The sequence below is a fragment of the Ochlerotatus camptorhynchus genome, unplaced genomic scaffold (genome assembly GCF_037179485.1).
Source record: "Ochlerotatus camptorhynchus isolate MF236.1 unplaced genomic scaffold, CSIRO-AGI_Acam_v1.1 ptg000007l, whole genome shotgun sequence".
Taxonomy (NCBI): Eukaryota; Metazoa; Arthropoda; class Insecta; order Diptera; family Culicidae; genus Ochlerotatus; species Ochlerotatus camptorhynchus.
Window position 1 is genome coordinate 2,112,096 of NW_027040499.1, and position 13,662 is coordinate 2,125,757.

Sequence of the window (13,662 nt, forward strand, 5' to 3'; positions counted from 1 at the left end):
CAATTAATATCTATTTAATTTGACATTTGGCTGAAAAACAATATTCTGCAAAATTGTAGAAATTTTCGAAAAATCAATATGGAAAATGAACAAAAAGATTGGTTTTCCCATAGTAATTTCCTTATAAACTTCGAATGGTTTGTGCCAAGTCAGTTTATTACCAATTGAGTTTAAATTTTGGCAGGCTAATCAGGACATGATTTGAAGCCGTTTGAGCACCGTGGAGCGAAAATTTCAAATTTTGCATCAGTCTAATGAGCATCCATAGAAGGAGAAAGACGCCGCATCGCTATTGATCGGAATCAGTAGCTCTTCGTGGGTCATCTATGCCAAGCGCTTCATACTAAAGAGTATTAACAGAGAGAATCCCGCTCAAATTTTTATTCCTACACAAAACACAAACTCCTGCTGCGGTTAACAAATAACATTTATTGTTCGCAATAGCGAAACTTCCTAACGTTCACCACCGTCAGCCGTGTCAACGCGCCACTCTCCGGCAAGAAGCGTTTACAACACTCGCGGTCCTTTTGTGTGTGTGTGCGTTACGAATCGAGCCGTCGTAGAGAGAGAGGGAGAAGTACAGCCGACACGGTCACTGGATTTGCCGAATGGAAGTGAGCTTCCATCTACCAATCACAGAGCAGAATGTACCATAAATGTAACTTTTTCGTAGTTTTTTGATATTATAACAGCAATAGCCATTTTCGAACCATGGTTCAGTTTTTACCATAAGCCGAAGAATAAACATAGAGAAAAACGTCAAATCCAGTGTTACTGTTTTCCCAAGCGAGAACAATTCTCGATGAACATTTCAAATGGTCCTATCTGCTTTGATCGATTCTCTTCATCGACTTTCTCTTTCGTTAATAACTTAGCTGCAAAACCTTTCCCTGTTGTATTTGACGTTTTGGACGCTAGATAAGAACCTCCTTTATCAAACTATGTGGTAGAATTAGCGCGAAATCTGTTTGCATAGCAGTGGTTATGAAAAGAGAAAGTCGATGAAGAGAATCGATCAAAGCAGATAGGACCATTTGAAATGTTCATCGAGAATTTCCATGTTTTGACCGGATTCGCCGATATGTTCCAGCGTCGCCTCGAAACAGCTTGGGCCCGACCGTCGGAAACAGCGTGGTTTCTTTTCACTCGGTGTATATAGCTCGCTACATCCTTCAAAAGAGTTGAGTTCTTTTCAGTGCTCATTAGCAAGAATTTTCGATAGACGAAGCGTCAGTCGCATCATCGCAATGGTTCGTTAGCGGGCGTGTAGTGGTAGTTTACCATTATCGCCAATTCGTTTCGACCATCCAGCGTCGGCAGTAGGCTGATTGCCTTGTCAACATCAGCGTTAGTGTGCGTGCGGTGGCAGTGAGTCATCACAGCACCATCATCATCGACGTCGACAGTGTGCCAATAGAATCGTCGTGATTTCCACGCGTGGTTGTGTTGACAGTGTGTAAACACAATCGCCACGTCACGGACCAGCAGTGGGCTGATATGTGGATGGCCATCCATCGATACTAATGTTGGCAATGACTTAACATATTGTGAAAGTTGTGAAAATGTAGTGTTTAGCAGTGGGCTAACGTGTTGGTGGCCATTCGTCTCCATCAATGTTGGCAATGGGGCGACATTTATTATATAAGACTACGTAGTCCAACGTTACCATTGCGTACAACCCCATAGGGCTGTCCCTTGAAGTTTTTTTTTTACTTTGTCCTGGGCCCTGGTCTAATTCCTATCCCAAGCTTGACGATCTTGTTGAGGCTCTTCTCTCAGGTCCACTGCCATGACTGCTGCCTCTGCTGCACTTGCTTTCGTTTTCGCCCCTCGATAATGTGCCGTCGATTTACCTTCACTTATTTTTCTGATATTCTGATATCGACTTCGGATCTGTCGGATTCAGTTTAGCTATAGTTTGCCTTATTTATTAGGTACATCTTAAATCGGATTTTAGGTGGCCATATGGCACTGTGATTATTGTTTTTAATGCCATTGGTAAAATTTCGTTCAGTACATTTGATTTGATGTGGCAATGATAGATAACCAATTTGACTATGTTGAGCCATAATTCGGGATATCTGGAATCGGTTCCACGGTGGTAATAAGGCTTGGTTATTAATTTTTAGAGCTATTGGTAATATTTAGTCGAGTAGATGTGATTTGACATGTCGCTTGATATGGTTAACATAAAAAAACCAATTTAATCATTTAGAACCATAATCCTAAATATATGTAACCTGTTCTGCGGTGGCCATATGGGTCTATGGTTCTCGTTTTTAGAGCCGATTGCTAATATTTCGTCGAATATATGGGTCATTCCAACTCAAGTGGGTACAGAATTTAAAAAAGTTGTGGTCGATGTCACCGATTTGAGCCAAACTTAGCCAAAACGCTTAATTTGGCATTCTGAACAAACGCCTTTTTTGATTTTGATCTTAAGTGCCTCAATCCTTCTGGGGTACAAGATATTCGAGATTTTTATAAATTTAAACTTTCAGAAGAGATTATTCGTGATCTTAGAACGTCAATTTGAAGGTTTTGTAATTTAAATTATTATAAATGTACAAACATCTTGTTTTTGTAATAGTAATGACAGTAAACAGACTGATTACCAGCAGGCATCCAAATTATCAAAAAATGGCCTATTTTCACCATGGATGGGTTTTTTTTTTTATTTCCTAATATTTTGGGCTCAAATTTTCACCACACCTTGGAAAACTCTTGTACTTGATGTGTTTCCAAGGGACAAAAAAAATGATTTGGACAAATAGTTTTTGAGACATGACCAGATGAGTGAGTGGCAGTGCTGCAAAATCTCGACAGTACACGGTGATATTGACAATTCTGCTTTGGTCACTCATTGGAGCCAGCAGTCATAGTCAAGGCAAACCATGTCAATTGTCAATGACAATGCTGTCAGTGACGAACATGTGCAGATTTATTTATTAGCTAAATTTGTAACGGAATTAAATGACTTGAGCAAAACAATTACATGAATCCATTTTAGTGAATGAGTATCTACGTCCTGAGCTACTTGGATAACAATAATGTGACACAGAATGTACTAAATTACACTTTTTGTTACCAGGTGAATCTTTGTCATTGACGAAAAAATGAATGAGATTTTGACGAAGGTTTTTTTGAGGATCAAGTCTGTCAGTGACTATGTGACGAACAATTTAGTCAATATCGCGCGAAAGTCTGTCAGTGACAATGACAAATCTCAGCACTGGTGAGTGGTAGTTTTGAGCTTTTTTGGTGGAACATAAATACCATTTTTTTTTCTTGAATTCCTTCACGCCGATGGCACAATCATATTTTTATGTTATTTTTCACATGTTCTGGGCAGGATTCTGATTATATGAAATCATAGCTATCTCGTTCATTTACTTATGTCCATAATTTAATTGTGGTCCTAAGAGTGAAAAATACTATGGGATACAGCCAAAACGTGAAGAACGATGAAATCAGATAGATTAGCAGATACATAACATTTCAGTTGTGGATGAAAGCTGCCACTTGAATAATACCCTTATTTGATTAATTAATCTTACGAACAAGAATGCTTTTTATATTATAGTTTTTTTTTTTTTTTTATAGTCACTTTAACACTCTTGGGCCATTCGTGACTTGTCCGGGGGTGAGATTTGAACTCGTGACTTTGGCGTGAGAGGTAAGGATGTTAACCACTACGCCGGGGTCGCCCCCTTATATTATAGTTATAAAGAAAAATAAACGTTGATTTTTCATTTTTTGAAAACACACTTTCCATTCATGAACGTGACTGTCATGTTATTTTCTTCTACGCATTTGAAGCTACGCACAGGAAACAGTTGCAGACTTACAATTATGTCTAAGTATTAGTGTATATTTTTTGGCTTGCAAAAACAAAACAAGTAGTAAGTTGTGTTTGTGCTCAGAAGACAAAATTTTCCATTGACATAAGAAGAGTAATATTTTCAACATTGGGAGCACTTCAAAAATTATTTCATCAGACTTGGCTGGTAGTAAACAGATATTTATGTAAAATCGAAACGCAGGTATGTTAAATGAGTACCATCCTTCGAATAGCGCGGTGGGTAGTACCATTTTCCCATCACTATTTCTCGGTTGTCCTCTAACCAATCCAACAGATTAATTGTAGATGACTAATTAAGAGTACTAAATATAGCTCTAGTAAAGAAAATAGTTAGATTTTCCAAAAGACAGAAATAACGGTGGGCGGTGCAGTAAAAACATGGTACATAATAGTTTACTAACTGATTTTGAACTATGGGTTTGCTGACGATACATAACAGTTACGTTAACAGTTAACTCATGCATTGATTTTGGCATCGAAAGCTCTCAATTAACTGTGGAAGTGCATTTAGAACACTAAGTTGAGAGCAATAAGCTAATATTCGATAAGCAATAAGCTTAAAATGCGTAGAAGAAGAACATAACAGTTACGTTCATGAATGGAAAGTGTGTTTACAAAAATTTAAAATAAATGTTCAACGTTTATTTTTCTTTATAACTATAATAAAAAAAGCACTCTTGCTCGTGAGATTGCATCTAAAAAAATTAATAACTCAAGTAAGGATATTATCGAAGACAACAAATCAAGAAGACTGGCAACACTTCCATATGAGCCAGGTACAATTGCGTCATCTTTATTTGTTCCAAATTCAAAATATTTTTTTCATTTTTAACCTAAGTGCTCCAGTTACTACAGTAACTTACCAGCCTTAATTGTTATGATATATATCTAAGTGTTTTTACATTGTTCCTGTCTTGGCAATTCAGTATTTTAAACAGGTTTTTTTTTAAACCTGCATGTCAGTATAACAATTGATATCTTAAAACTAAACACTAAAACTAAATCTTATCTAAGTATAAAGGGAATTAATCGTTGCAATTGAGGATTATAACGATTTTTGCCGGAAATTATTAATTATTTTGTTGGACATTTGTGCTAAAGTCTCAACATTCGAAATTCTATGTTCTTCGGTAGTACTGTACCAGGGAGGCAACTTCAAAATCATTTTCAGAATTTTGTTCTGAATCCTTTGAAGTGCTTTTTTCCTGGTAGTGCAGCAACTAGACCATATTGGCACAGCGTAAAGCATGGCCGGTCTAAAAACTTGTTTAAATATTAGAAGTTTATTCGTCAGGCAAAGTTTGGATTTCCTGTTTATAATAGGATACAAACATTTTATATATTTGTTACATTTGGCTTGAATGCCCTCAATGTGATCTTTAAAAGTTAATTTTTGGTCAAGTATTAATCCAAGATATTTCACTTGGTTTGACCAGGAAATTGGAACTCCGCTCATAGTGACTATATGACTACTACTAGGTTTCAAAAAAGGAAGCTCTAGGCTTATGTGGAAATATTATAAGTTGAGTTTTGGAAGCGTTGGGAGAAATCTTCTATTTTTGTAAATAAGAAGAGAAAATATCTAAACTTTTCTGCAGTCTGCTGCAAATAACACGAAGACTTCTTCCTTTAGCGGAAATGCCTGTGTCATCAGCGAACAAAGATTTGTGGCAACCCTGAGGCAAATCAGGGAGGTCCGAAGTGAAAATGTTATACAATATAGGCCCAAGAATGCTACCCTGAGGAACTCCTGCTCTAACAGGTAGTCGATTAGATTTGGAATTTAGATAATTTACCTGCAGATTTCTGTCAGTTAAATAATTTTGAACTAATTTCATAATGTAAAGTGGAGAATTAAACTTTTTCAATTTAGCAATCAAACCTTCATGCCAAACACTGTTGAATGCTTTTTCTATGTCTAGAAGAGCAACTCCAGTTGAGTGGCCTTCAGATTTGTTTGAACGACTTAAATTGGTAACTCTTAAGAGTTGATGAGTAGTTGAATGCCCATGGTGAAATCCAAACTGCTCATCTGCAAAAATTGATGTGAAGCATCATTCTATTTAAAATTATCTTTTCAAAAAGTTTACTTATTGAAGAAAGCAAATTTATTGGACGGTAGCTAGAAGCTTCAGCTGGATTTTTATCCGGCTTCAAAATTGGAACAACTTTTGCATTTTTCCATTTATCAGGAAAGTATGCCAAATGGAAACATCTGTTAAATAATTTTACCAGGAAAGACAAGGTACTCTCTGGGAGTTTTTTGATGAGGATATAGAAAATTTCATCATCACCTGGAGCTTTAATATTTTGAAATTTTTTAGTTATAGACCTTACTTCGTCCAAATCAGTCCCCCAGGAATCATCAAAAATATTTTCCCGAGAGAAAATATTCAGAAAATCCCGAGCAACCTGATTCTCAATAGGGCTAGTAAGACCCAAACTGAAATTATGGGAACTCTCGAATTGCTAAGCAAGTTTCTGAGCTTTTTCCAAATTTGTGATCAAAATTTTACCACTTTCTTTAAGCGCTGGAATTGGCTTTTGAGGTTTTTTCAAAATTTTTGTGAGTTTCCAAAAGGGTTTAGAACTCGGGTCTAATTTAGAAACATTATTTTCAAAAGTTTTGTTCCTCAGAGCAGAGAATCGTTTTTTAATTTGTTTTTGCAAATCCCGCCAGATAACTTTCATGGCAGGATCGCGTGTTCTTTGATATTGTCTCCTACGGACATTTTTAAGACGGATCAATAGCTAAAGATCGTCGTCTATTATAATTGAATCGAATTTAACCTCGCATTTTGGTACTGAGGCAGCTCTTGCTTCAACTATAAAAGTAGTCAGAGATTCAAGAGCATAATTAATTTCATCTTTGGTTTGCAATGGAATGTTTGGATCGAAGTTATATTCCATAAATGTTCGATACTGCTCCCAATCAGCACTATGGTAATTGAAAGTAGAGCTGTTGGGATTACAAATTATTTCTTGGGATATTTCAAAAGTTACTGGAAGGTGATCAGAACCGAAGTCAGCATGGGTAACCAATTGGCTACAAAGTTGACATGAATCAGTTAAGACCAAATCAATAGTGGAGGGATTTCTTGCAGAAGAAAAGCATGTTGGGCTGTTTGGATATTGAATAGTGTAATAACATGCAGAACAATCATCAAACAGAATATTACCATTGGAATTGCTTTGAGCATTATTCCATGAGCGGTGTTTTGCATTAAAATCACCAATAATGAAGAATTTAGACCTATGACGGGTAAGTTTCTGAAGGTCACCCTTGAGAAAATTCTTTTGCTGGCCTACGCATTGGAATGGCAAATAGGCAGCTATAAACGTAAGTTGTCCAAATTTTGTTTCAACAGAAACTCCCAAAGTTTGCTAATTTTTCCATGCGTTGTCTCCACCTTCACTCAAGCGCAGCGCTATTGTATCTGTCGCTTGAATTCTGGAAAAGTTGCCAGTCTTCTTGATATGATGTACTCGGTATTATTCAAGTAGCAACTGTCATCCACAACTGAAATTTTGCATACCTAATCTATCTGATTTCATCGTACTTCTTAAGCACGTTTTGGCTGTATCCCATAGGAATGTATTTTTCACTTTTAGGATTATAATTAAATTATGAACAGAAGTAAATAAATGAGGTAGCTATGATTTCATATAATCAGAATCCAGCCAGAACATGTGAAAAATAACATAACAATATTATTGTGCCATCAGCATGAAGGAATTCAAGAAAAAATAAAAATATATTAAATAGCATTGATTTTTCACCAGAAAAGCTTAAAACTACCTCTCACTCATCTGGTCACATCTCAAAAACTATTTGTCCAAATAATTTTCCCTTGGAAAAACATCAAGTACAAGAGTTTTCCAAAGTGTGGTGAAAATTTGAGCCCAAAATATAAGAAAATAAAAAATCCCGCCCATGGTTAAAGTAGGCCATTTTTTTACAACTTAAATACCTGCCGGTAATCAGCCTGTTTACTGTCGTTAATATAACAAAAACACAATTTGGGTACACCTATAAGAATTAACATTATAAAAACCTTCAAATTGACGTTCTAAGATCATGAATAACTTATTTGGTTTTGGAGTAATCTCTTCTGAAATTTTTTTTTTTTAAATCTCGAAAATACTTAGCACTTTAGAGCAAAATCAAAAAGGCGTTTGTTCAAAATGCCAAAATAAGCGTTTTGGCCAAGTTTGGCTCAAATCGGTGACATCGACCACAGGTGGTGTACCCACTTGAGCTGGAATGACCCATATGTGATTTGATATGTCGCTCGCTTATTACGGTTATCATAGAAATCAAATTTTACCTTGATGAACCATAATCCTGAATTCCCGAAACCGGTTCCACGGTGGCCATATGCCTTTATGGTTTTTGTTTTGAGAGCCGTTAGTCATGTTTCATCGAATAGATGAGATTAGACATGTCACTTGATATGATTATCAGAGATATCAAATTTAATCATATGGAACCATGATCATTAATATCTGGAACTGGAACACCTTAGAGGCCATATTGCTCTTTGCTTTATCGCTTGATATGGTTATGGGAGATTTTAATTTGATGGAATCATAATCCGGAATGTCCAGAACCGGTTCTACGGTGGCCAAACGGCTCTATGATTGTTGTTTTGAGTGCAATATTGGTCATATTTCGTCGAGTAGATGTGATTTGATATGAACTGGTTCTACGATCGCCATATAATAATGGTTATAAATTTTGAGATCCATTGGTCATATTTCATCGAGTAGATGTGATTTGATACGTCACACGACATAGTTATGATAAATAATAAATTTGACCATAATCCGGAACATCCGGAATCGATTCCAAGGTAGACATGGGCTCTTATGATTGGTCTCTATTATTTTATCGAGTAATTAGAAAAAAATCAATATGTTGTCGCAATGCAAAGTAAGATATAGGATGCAGATTGAAAAAAAATCCTTGAATATATAACAAAGAGGGAGGGGCCTGATGGGGAGTACCACCCAACATATGTAAGAACCACTCACCGGAATGATGTTAAAAAAATTTCAATTTATTCGGCCATGGCATCTCAGAGATACAATTTTTTGAAAATAAATAGTTTGTCCCGGGCTTTTACGGGTTAAGGTATTGCCGAAGTCGACGTTTTCCCTATCTCAAAATGAGCTTGTCTGATTTTTGAATTATTAAAAAAAAAAGCTGATGAAAAATGCAAACTTTTGAAGTGTTTTCAATTAAGGATACTTAAAAATTGACAAAAATCCAAGAACAAAAACTTTTTAAATCATTTCATGTGAAAAAATACACATAAAAGAGTAAACTAACAATAAGGTTGAAAAGTGGATCAATAGTTCTTGTTCTACGATTTTTGTCAGTTTCAAGAGTTCATTGTTTTGAACATCCAAAAATTTACATTTTTCATTACCTTTTTTTTTTTTTTTTGACGACGAAAATCAAAAATCGCACATGAACATGTTGAGAAATTTGGGTTTTTAGTATTTTTATTGAATTGTTAATTTTTATACATGTTTTGCTTATGTTTCCCAAAAAGACTTTCTGTTTATCTATAGCTTTGTCTCAGACGGCATTTCGATCAGGAATGCCGTTTATGTGCCAACATTATTTGAAAATTTCTAAGGACGCCATTTTGAAAATTTCACAATTTGTTTTTTGTTTTTTTTTTTTTCTTAGTTAGGGAGGCTTTTAGAATGGGGTTAGTTCACCTCCGTATTTCACAAGACCCAAAATGACCGAATAAGATGTTGCCCATATCAAATAGTTACGCAAAATTTTATACAAATCGGAGAAGGTTGATTCAACATATCAATTTTTTGCTATTGTGCCTGGAACTGCTCTATGAACAAACCTATGCACCATTCAATCTGATGTTTGATTGCGATTATTGTTTTCTCTACATTTCAGATGATGTGATAGGATTACCTGCTAAGCATTCGGAATCACTAATCAATATCCCCAATGGGTGCGGTGATCTGAACCTTTTGACGTTCATTCCGAACATTGTTGCACTGGATTATCTCCACTCAACAGTCTCTGACCCTGACGAAACGATTAAGCAAAAGGCAATTGACTCTTTGAGCAAGGGCTATGATAACCAACTGAAGTACAAAAGCGCTAACGGTGCCTTCAGACAATGGATTTCAGAGCCGGGCACTGAAAGTATATTTCTCACGGCCCTGGTGGCCAACGCTTTCGTAACGGCATCCAAGTACATCACGGTTAATCGCGCAGTGATCAACGATGCCTTCTCTTGGTTGGCAGGCAAACAAAATAAGAATGGATGCTTCGATGAGGTCGGTGAAGTACTCTACTCCCCTATGCAAGACAATTCTTCATCTATCGCATTGACGGCGTTCGTAGTGGTTGCCATTAAGGAGAATCAAATTTTTTCCAGCGAATACAAAATACTTGTAGACAATGCTGTTAAATGTCTGGCAGGTAAAATTGATGATCTTAAGAGTGATTATCATCAAGCTTTGGTAACGTATGCTTTATCATTGACCAACCACCCAAAGCGATATGATTCTCTTGGAAAACTCATTAAAAATTCAGAATCCAATATGGAAGATGGGCGCTACTGGGATGAAGGTTCTTTGAGTATTGAAATCGCAGGGTATGCTCTGCTGTCATATATCGCACAGGATCTTCCGTTGCAAGCCTTGGAAATTTATAAGTGGTTGAACCAACAACGATATTCTTCCGGCAATTTTGCTGGAGTTCAAAGTACCTTCGTAGGTCTGAAAGCAGTGGGTAAAATGGCACAGACCTTTTCCCAATCGCCTGTTGACTACAGGGTACAAATCACATCGAAAATCAGTGATTCTCAGCTCAGAAAATGGGACTTCCATATAGATCAGTCAAAATCATTGTACATCACCGAGCAAGAACTGCCTGATACACACCGTGTTTTTCAAGTCAGCGTCGCTGGTATTGGATATGGCCTTTTTCAACTGTCGTATCAGTATCATCACAATATCGCATCAGCCAAAAACAGTTTCCACCTTACAATAGAATTGTTGAAGACGAGCAACTACGAGGTTCAAGATTTAAAAGTATGCTTAAAATTTACACCGCCTGAACACAAAGTACAATCCAACAAGGTTCTCGTTGAAGTACATCTTCCAAGCGGTCTCATCGTCAACGATAATGCAGTACGAGATTTATCTTCTGGTAGAGAAATTAAAGTAAGTAGTGGCGAAAATTCACCACAGACCAGGCTTGCTTCCACTCACTTGCTATAAAAAATGATTTTTTTTGATTTTTGAAATCATTAGATGTTATAATGATATTTTGTACTTGTTAGATACAAGAAAAGGCTGAAAGGCAAGTGTTTGACACATACAACCTGTCAACTTCGCTTTCAGATAGTCACTATTAGCGATTTTACGACTCGCGAGTACTCACTCTGAGTGAGCGCTCATGAATCATAAAATTGCTGATTTTAACATTCTGAAAGTGAAATTGACAGGTTTCATGTGTCAAAAACTTGCCTTTCAACCTCTTCTTGTATCTAACAAAGACAAAGTATCATTATAACATCTAATAATTTCAAAATTCAGAAAATCATTTTTTTATAGCAAGTGAGTGGAAGCAACCCTGCCACAGACCATATATTTCATTACTTTTACTTGCAGAATACCATGCGTTCGTTCGACGGATCCGCCATGTATGTATACTACAGTACCGTGGGACATCGTGAGCTTTGCTTCGTGGTAACTGCCCATCGCAAGTTCAAGATTGCAATGCACCGGCCGGCATACGTCGTTGTGTATGACACGGAAGATAGAGGTAATTGACTACTGCCACAACTCAACCGACTAACGATTCAAGCTTATCCTTTTCCATTTCAATGCAGCTCGTTTTGCTTTGGCGACCTATGAAGGAATCGTACTGCAAGTTTGCGACATCTGTGAAGATGAGGATTGTAGAACACTTGCATGTTAAGGTGGGCAACTGTATCCGTTTTCGTCATGTTTTGGCCTAGAAAAGCAATTCTTATCGTATAAAAATAAAAATAAATTAATTTAAACATGTGCTTATTTACCTTTTGTTGTCAAGAACAGTGGCGTGTACAAACTTATTGCTTATCGCATTTTAGCTTATTGCGTGCTCTCAACTAAATGTTCTCGATGCACTTCCACAGTTATTAATTGAGAGCTTTCGATGCCTGTACCATTTTTGCTCATACTCTTGCCCAGGGAAGTCTAGAAATTGTCCAACCTGAAAAGTTCCTAGACCGGACCGGGAATCGAACTCAGCTGCCTCCGGCATGATCTTGCTTTGTAGCTGCGTCCCGACTGAGCTAAAGCAGGCCCGTATCCGAACAATAATAAAATTTAAATAGAAATTGCAAACTCCCTGTTATTGCAATTCAATCTATCGAAATTTTCAAAAAATCAACAGTAACTTCTTAGATAACAATTTGGACTTCATGAGGGTTCTGTAGAATATGATTTAGACTTGTAAAATGCTTTAAAACCTCGATAAAACTTGCAATGCAACTTGGGTTAGAACGTCTGCTACAAAAAAAAAATATTAAGTTTATATCGACACCCTAAACGTCACGCTGTTGCTGTTCAACCTCCAAACAAATGCACGAGGAGATCTGTAGAACTTCGAAACACCCTTTTGATACTTCAAAGTCATCAAAAAATCATGAATTTTCTTAACACTCTGTTCGCAACTATAGTGCGAAAATATAACAGTTAACGTACAACTTCTTTCCTAAAACTGAAATCTCATCGTTTCCATCCACCTTACTTTTCGCAAACCAAGTGCAAGTGTGTGTGTGGTGCAAAATGACGAACGTCGTTATCGACCAGCCGCCAACGGTCCCTTCCCTCCCAAGCAGAGCTTCACCACCACATCGAAATAAACAGTGTTGCTTGATTGGTGCCATTTGCTAGCCAATAAGAGCAGTTTAGAGAAGAAAACGAAGAAGAATGTTATTATAGATAAGTGATTTTAGAAAATTCCCGTCATATTCAGTCCAGCTCATCATCATCATTCGCTGCCAGACTGTTGAGCAGTTCAGTCGATTTGAATTCTCTCTAGTTTCGTTCGTTCGTTCGCAAGTCGAATTAGCTCCGCGTTGTATAGTGACGCTCTCGCTGACCCAGCCATGGGTAAGAAATCGCGCGGTAACGCGAGTGCCGGCTTACCGGGAAAACAGACTCTCCCAGGAGACGGCGCGACCACCGAGCCAGCTCAGAAGAAGCAGAAGAAAACCCCATTGCCCGTCCCGACAGGCGTTGCGGACCCGCAGCCGGGGCCTCCCGGAACTAAACGACCCAGACCTGAAGACATCAGCGCCACCGCATCGGCAGCAAAAAAGCTGCTGAGCAACAATCCGTTCTCCGCCCTGCAGAACGGAGCCCAGCCGCAGTCGGACCCTGAGACGGTGCCTAAAAAAGTTAAGTTGCCACCCTTCTATGTGAAGGGCTTCCCTCCCGGGCTATGGGAGCAGCTGGATTTCTACATTAAGCAGGGCCTTCGCTGCACCATTCAACGGTGCACGGAAGGCTACAAACTGATGGTCTCGGCCGAAAATCACTACAACGCAGTCCAGGCCCTCTTGGACAGGATGAAGCTGGAGTACTTCTCCCACGACGTCGAGGCCACCAAGCCGCTGAAAGTGGTGCTGCGCGGGCTCCACGACATGGACACCACCACCTTAATGGACGAGATTAAGGCGAACGGCCTCAAGCCGGTCGAAATCCACAAGATGACCCGCAGCAAGGCCATCAAGTATCGTGACCAGCTCTACTTGGTCCAT

General features: G+C 37.9%; 1 protein-coding gene across 1 annotated transcript in view; it reads left to right on the forward strand.

Moving 5' to 3' along the window:
* The window catches only part of LOC135697538 (thioester-containing protein 1 allele S3-like), a 79,936-nt gene extending 68,047 nt beyond the window's left edge, over positions 1–11,889 (forward strand). The window contains exons 11-13 of the mRNA XM_065217297.1: positions 9,792–11,071; positions 11,522–11,675; positions 11,743–11,889. Of these exons, the coding sequence (XP_065073369.1) occupies positions 9,792–11,071; positions 11,522–11,675; positions 11,743–11,831 (1,523 nt within the window). The 3' untranslated portion in view covers positions 11,832–11,889. The remainder of the gene's footprint in view (positions 1–9,791; positions 11,072–11,521; positions 11,676–11,742) is intronic.
* The last annotated feature ends 1,773 nt before the right edge of the window (positions 11,890–13,662 follow it).